General features: G+C 37.8%; 1 protein-coding gene across 1 annotated transcript in view; it reads left to right on the top strand.

Annotated features, from left to right (window-relative positions):
* Window positions 1–4693, top strand: part of PRKX (protein kinase, X-linked) — a 120789-nt gene extending 116096 nt beyond the window's left edge. The window contains exons 7-9 of the mRNA XM_019524959.1: window positions 1451–1528; window positions 2109–2257; window positions 3765–4693. Of these exons, the coding sequence (XP_019380504.1) occupies window positions 1451–1528; window positions 2109–2234 (204 nt within the window). The 3' untranslated portion in view covers window positions 2235–2257; window positions 3765–4693. The remainder of the gene's footprint in view (window positions 1–1450; window positions 1529–2108; window positions 2258–3764) is intronic.
* Window positions 4694–6190: the final 1497 nt, after the last annotated feature.

Raw genomic sequence — 6190 nt, 5'->3', positions numbered from 1 at the left:
AAGAAACAATCCACAAAGGCGGATCTAACTTTTGTGGTCATGCTGCCTGTTCGCGGTCCTCAGCCTCAGCAATTCAAGAATAGAATAGCACAGCGGTTCCCAAACTGACAGACTGTGCACCACCAATTTAAAATGATACAACGTTAAGTACCATCAGCAAATTTGTTATATGAAATAATTATAATAAATCCGTTAACGTGTATCGCTGACAGGTTGTCTGGGCACCACTGGTGGTGTGCGTACTACAGATTGGGAACTGCTGGAATATATAGTAGATTCTTGGGTGACTGCAGTAGATTTACAGCAAAAAGTCATCTTTCATTTTATCTCTGCCACTAACAGTATCTGTGTTTGTCCTCAAAACCTACATCTCCAGAAAATCATTCCATATTTTCACAACAGTTTGGTTCCAATAACGGCCAAGGATATCCTAAAGGAAAATTTTGAAAATCAAATGTTGGGTTTTTTTTTAAATCTGAGACTTGTTATGAGCTCAGTCATATGCTCACTGACTTCACACAGACCTTCAGAATTTTTTTCAAACTTGAGCTTTTCTCTATGCAAAGCAGGCACTCAAAGTAAAATTAGTAGTCTAGTTGTTTCAGGTTGTCATCCCTTTCTCCTTCCTCTTTACATGAGGCGACTCCCTGGGCTGTTTCCCAGGATAAAGTCTCTAGCTGTTTCTCATGGATGTTGCATCCAGTTAAACCTGGGATTTGGAGCTGCAGTTTTTCTTTTGTCTTCTAGGTATGCACTCATAACTTGAGTCACGGTAAAAACATTTGTCTGTTTGGAGTGTGCTTTAGTGGTATTTTTAAAGACTCACATAGAAAGATTAAGGGGAATGATGCTCAACCAGCAGGGAAGAGTATTGTAAAGATTGCCTTAAAATGGAATTTCAAGACAGATCCTTGGTACATATCCAGACATACAACGTGGCACTCCTTAGGATGTGCACAGTCTTCTCCCCCTGATGTTTTCCAGTGTTCAGATGTGAATAACAAACATTAATCCCTTTTTGCTTCCTTAAAGAATACAAGTTTTTAAAAAAAATTTGGAACCAAGGTTCTACCTCCTCAGTGAGTGTGCTCACCACCACAGATATGTCTACCCTTTCTTTCTTCCTCTTTTCTTTGCTGTGTGACAGCAGGAGCAATTAATAATACTCTTAACCTGGTGGTTAGGGATGTTATCTGGGTGGTAAATAACAATGGTTAAACTCCCTGAATCAGAGTAGGGTTTCTTTTTTTAATTAAGGTCATCCTTCCACTCAGAGTACCTTAACCACTGGATTATTGATCCAGTCTTGCACATGATGAGCAAATGTGTGTATAGCTAATGCGATGTGGATTATACATAATCAGGAGAAATAAAAACCCAACTCGTGGGTTTCTTGTGCATGTTGTTTCTTAAATACTCACATTTTTTTCGTTTTTTTTTCTTTTTAAAGAATGGTGCAGATGATGTAAAAAGACACCGGTGGTTCAGATCAATAGACTGGGATGCTGTACCTCAGAGAAAACTAAAGGTATGTTTAGCCCCAGAAATTATGTATGGATTTTGATCATGGCTCCCAGTAGATGTTAAAACAGTGAAGGGGTTGGGATCTGAGGAATTTAAAGCTCCAGCTGAAATGCCACACATCGTGCAATGTTTGGGATGGGTCATAACATTTCTCAGATGCCAAACCCATCATTATTTTAATATCTAGAGGCCATGATCAAACCCATGTTTTTCCTTCCCCAAATCCCTTCTCAAAAATCACCTCTTGTGTAGTAACCTGACTCTTAACAGTACATGCTTGGTGAGTTGTAATTTACTATTCCTACACACAACCTATTCATCTTGTCATCTTGTCTCCTTTTCACCCTGTCTTCATTTCTTAAGCTGCTTCTGTATCTTATCATTATTATATGTCTTTGTTGCAGATCATAAAGTCCCTGGAACAAGAATTGTTGCTATTATATTTACAATAAGGATACCGGCTTAGTTATTTTTCTCTAGATGTTACTGTAACCTAAACATTTTAATAAGATGATGATTGCAAATGATTACTTCGATAACTACTGACGTATGTTAAAGTTTTTTGTGTTCAATTTTTTGATAAGCCTCCTATAGTGCCGAAGGTATCCAATGATGGGGATACATCCAATTTTGAAGCTTATCCTGAAGATGACTGGAACAAAACCCCGCCTGTACCCCCTAAGGATCTAGAAATTTTCAAAAACTTCTGAATGTGGTATTCACGCCTTTTCAGGTATGTGGAATTTATCACTGTCAGCTGTTACAATTCAGACATCGTGTACATTGAAGTTCAGTAGGAAATGTCAAAGTACCATGTTTACCCGAATCCAAGGTGACCCTGAATTTAAGATAACCCCCAAGAATTTTCTATACATGGAAAGTTTAGAAATGTTGCTATAGTTTTTCACATATAGAATCTAAGTATTGAAGGATTTTCTTAAATTCATCCCACCACCACTGCAGCAGGAAAACAGTGGTAGGGGATCAAGTGGTGGAGGGGGGACAGTGGGGCAGTAGGGAGGTAGGTGATGTGGAGGTGTTGGGAGCAGGCAGTCAGGGTTTCGGGCAGTTTGCCCCTTGCTGCTTGTCCCCACCCCACTTAACATTCCCTGCCTTGTGCCTGTCTTCCACCCCTGCATCTCAGCCTCTGCCCTCTGTCAACCTTGGGCTCTTTCCCTTTTCTGTCCCTTCCCCCCATTTTTAATGGGGAAAAACACCTTGTCTTGGAATTGAGTAACTATGGTAAGTGAGAGCACTGCAGTACTATCTTTTTGCAAATGCTCTTGTATGTCATTATTGCTATAATATCATGAAATCTATCCTTACACTTTGTTGAGCAAATTGTAGTTGGTTGGCATGAGATTGCAGGGCAGAATCGCTATGCAGAGATGCGAGCCAAGGTAAAGTAGAAATAGTTAATGAGATCAACTTGCAGCACAGGTGTAGCCAACCTGCAGCACAGATGCTATGCCACAGGTGGCATAGGCAGCATCTGTGTGGCACTTGGCAGTTGAGGAGAGAACAAGCAATATAGTGATATATAGGGCAGGAAGCAGAAAATAATGTCAGATCAGACAAGGAGTATAGGGCAGTAACCTGAAAGCAGAGCAGCATATTGGGTAAAGGAAAGCTATCGGAGGAGGCTTTGTGGCACATCTGCCAAAAAGGTTGACCCTTACTGAACTAGGCATTGTGGAGTTGCAGAAACAATTTACAGCAACAACTTGTTATGAACATAAGGATGATCTTTAGGTCAAATTAACATAGCTCCGTCCTTCAGTCTGGAGGCAGCAGTTGAAAAAGGCAGATGGTAAACAGATTAGTCTCATGCAAATGTGCTTGACAAGCATATATAATCCCTTTGGAGGCCAAATCTGGCCCTTGGGGCATAGGTTGCCAACCCCTACTCTTGAGCATTAAAATTGTGATCCTAATGGTGCTTTCTGTGGGCCTTGAGCTTTAAAATTATGAACTATAATCTTTTTATTGTATGAGACAGGGAGGAAGGGAAAGAGAAATTTAACACGCAACAAAAAATGTCATGTTTTATGTCATTTGGTCTCGAGCTTTTCTTAATGAGGGTTTTTTCAGTAAAAGCAAGACAAGAAGAACCGAGTCCATGTGTGTTTTGTATTGTCAGAAGGTTTTTGTTTTGTTTTGTTTTGTTTTGTTTTTTGTCTTGTTTTGTTTGACCTGGGATTTAACTTAGGACTAATTTATTTATTTGTTTATTGTAATAGAAACTGGAAGAAAATTGAAGCGGTCTGAGCAAATTCGCAAAGAACAACTGAGTATCTAAATGAAGGCAATCTTTGATGTAGATGAGTGTTACCACAATTCTCCGTGAACTTTGGTAGATTAAATATTTACACAATTCAAGGACAGACAAGACTCTCTTTCTTTTTCCTGTGTAGATTTGGCACTAGTTCAGTAGATTATAATGCTGATAGTCTACTCTGTAGTAGATTCGTTAAAATTGTATGTTGCATATTTTAAATATTACGGTTTAGTTCCTGCTATGCCCAGATCCTTTTTGCGTAGTTATCTCATGGACTTAATTTTATAAGTTTATACTAAACTTGTGTAATTAAAAGCACAAATTAGTATATATGTATATAATGAATACATACAACTAAAGCACAGGAATTGTGCAAAGATGTAAATTTTTGTATTTTGCAGAGTCTATGATTTTTATTTTTCAAATAATGTTTTTCAAGAAGTTCTCTGAAGGTAAAAAAAATCTTTAAAAGGATAAATAAGTTTTTCATCAACTTATATACATTTTATAATTCTTTGTAAAAATAAAAGTAATTATTAAGTTTAAAAAAGATTTGTACCTAAAATTTCCAATGCCTCACATTCGCAACCATAGTACTTGAAAGCAGAAAGAAAAGGGGCATGTTTTATTATTCCTTTAAGAAACACCTTAATGACTTATTTATAAATATTTGTTCTGTTACTAAGATGTGTTTTTACACACAAGGATATTCAGTTTCTACACACTGTGTATAATGGGATTCCCTTAGATGTGAAATCACTGTAAAGCATAACAAGGACTGCATACTGCTGATAAAGAGCAGGTGTAAGTACTCTGACTGTCATTCAGCATCACTCAGTTTCACAGTTTTTGTAGGAGAGTGGGTGTCTTTAAAGCCAACATTTAAAAAAAGTGTAATCCAAAGAATGTCACCAGCAGTAGAGCAGTTGGACTGTGTTAGTAAAAATTACTTAATCCATCCTAATAAATTTTGTTTATGAAACCATAAACATTGTTATTGATTAGTTATGCTGCAAAATACGGAATGATCTTTGGATATTTTCCCCAAAAGTAGTGGAATTTCCTGACCTATCTGGAAGTGATTTTCCTGCAGTAGCTCTGCATTTTTTTACAATTTGCAGGCTCCCCTTAGCAACTGAAATTGTCCCAGGATCAGAGCACTGTCAACAACAGGCACACTTTGAAATTCTGTTTCTTACAGACTTCAGTGAAAGCTATTCAATATTCAGCATTCTTGAAAATCAGTCAAATGCCTAAATAGGGATTTTGGAGCTTAATTCTATGCTTCTTATTCTGAAAAATTTATACTAAACTAACTGAGAACCTTGTCTGCAGGCCTTCACTATTAGGAGGTCTGTGCATGCCGGATTGGATTTGAGGTATAGAAGCAGGGTTTGAATTGCATTTTGACTCTTGTGGGTGGTCTGCAAAAAAATTAAACCTGTTCATTGAAAGGAGCAATCTGATTGGAGACCTCCCCCCCTGCCCCCCAGGTTGATTTTTCAAATCTTACAGAAGGTTCTCATCTTTTATGGTGGGGCATTGGGGGACTCAGCTCCCCACCTCAGCCCACCAAGCTCCCCCTGTAATTTGCACCCTGTATAGAAGTGATCTGTTTTAAAATTATACTAGCCAGGTTCTGTGTGGACCACACCAATTTCTAAATGGAGTTCACAGTACTTAAGTGTTTGCAGTAATGCTTCATTTTTAAGTAGCACAAAATACTAGCAGGCAGGGTGTGTGTGTGTGTGTGTGTGTATTGTATGCACATATACACTTGAAAGCAGATTTATATCAAATTTCAGGGAAATCTTTTTTTTTCATGTTCTACATTGTGGTATTTCTCATAACATAAGGAAATTGATTTTGAAGTGTCTAGATTTCAAAAAGAAAAAGCATGCTTCCAATAATTGTGTTTAGAGACTTTTCTTAGTGAAAATAATGGTATTTAGACCAGAAGTATTTTTTAAAGGCACAGCAGCTCACTGGAGTCTTACTATTAATGGCTCATGGCTCATTAGTCATTACAGAGAAGATTATTAAAGCAGATGATGTGGACTATTCCTCGCAAAGCTGTTTCTCAGTCATAGCCTGAATTGCCCGCAGAAGTCTAGTCCAAGGATAGTTATTTGTTCTAAACTGTGACCTGAATGCAATAGTCAAAAGTTCACTTGGCTTATAACTCCAGCTAGTAAAATACATTTTGCTTCTGGCTTCAGTCAGATTTAAGTTAGGAGTCTCCAACTATATAAGCTACCTCTGTCTTTGTCAGTTAGCTCTAAACAGCTTACAAGTACAGGTAGCTAGTGTCTTTATTGTGTCTAAATAGTCCAATAACACATTCCACATTCAACCTTACTGGAAAATTAGATCACTGTACATATGCCA

Source organism: Gavialis gangeticus, unplaced genomic scaffold, assembly GCF_001723915.1.
Source record: "Gavialis gangeticus isolate Ggan-Ray unplaced genomic scaffold, GavGan_comp1, whole genome shotgun sequence".
NCBI classification, from domain to species: domain Eukaryota; kingdom Metazoa; phylum Chordata; order Crocodylia; family Gavialidae; genus Gavialis; species Gavialis gangeticus.
Note: the sequence above shows the minus strand (reverse complement) of the source record. Positions and strands in the feature narration are given on the sequence as shown.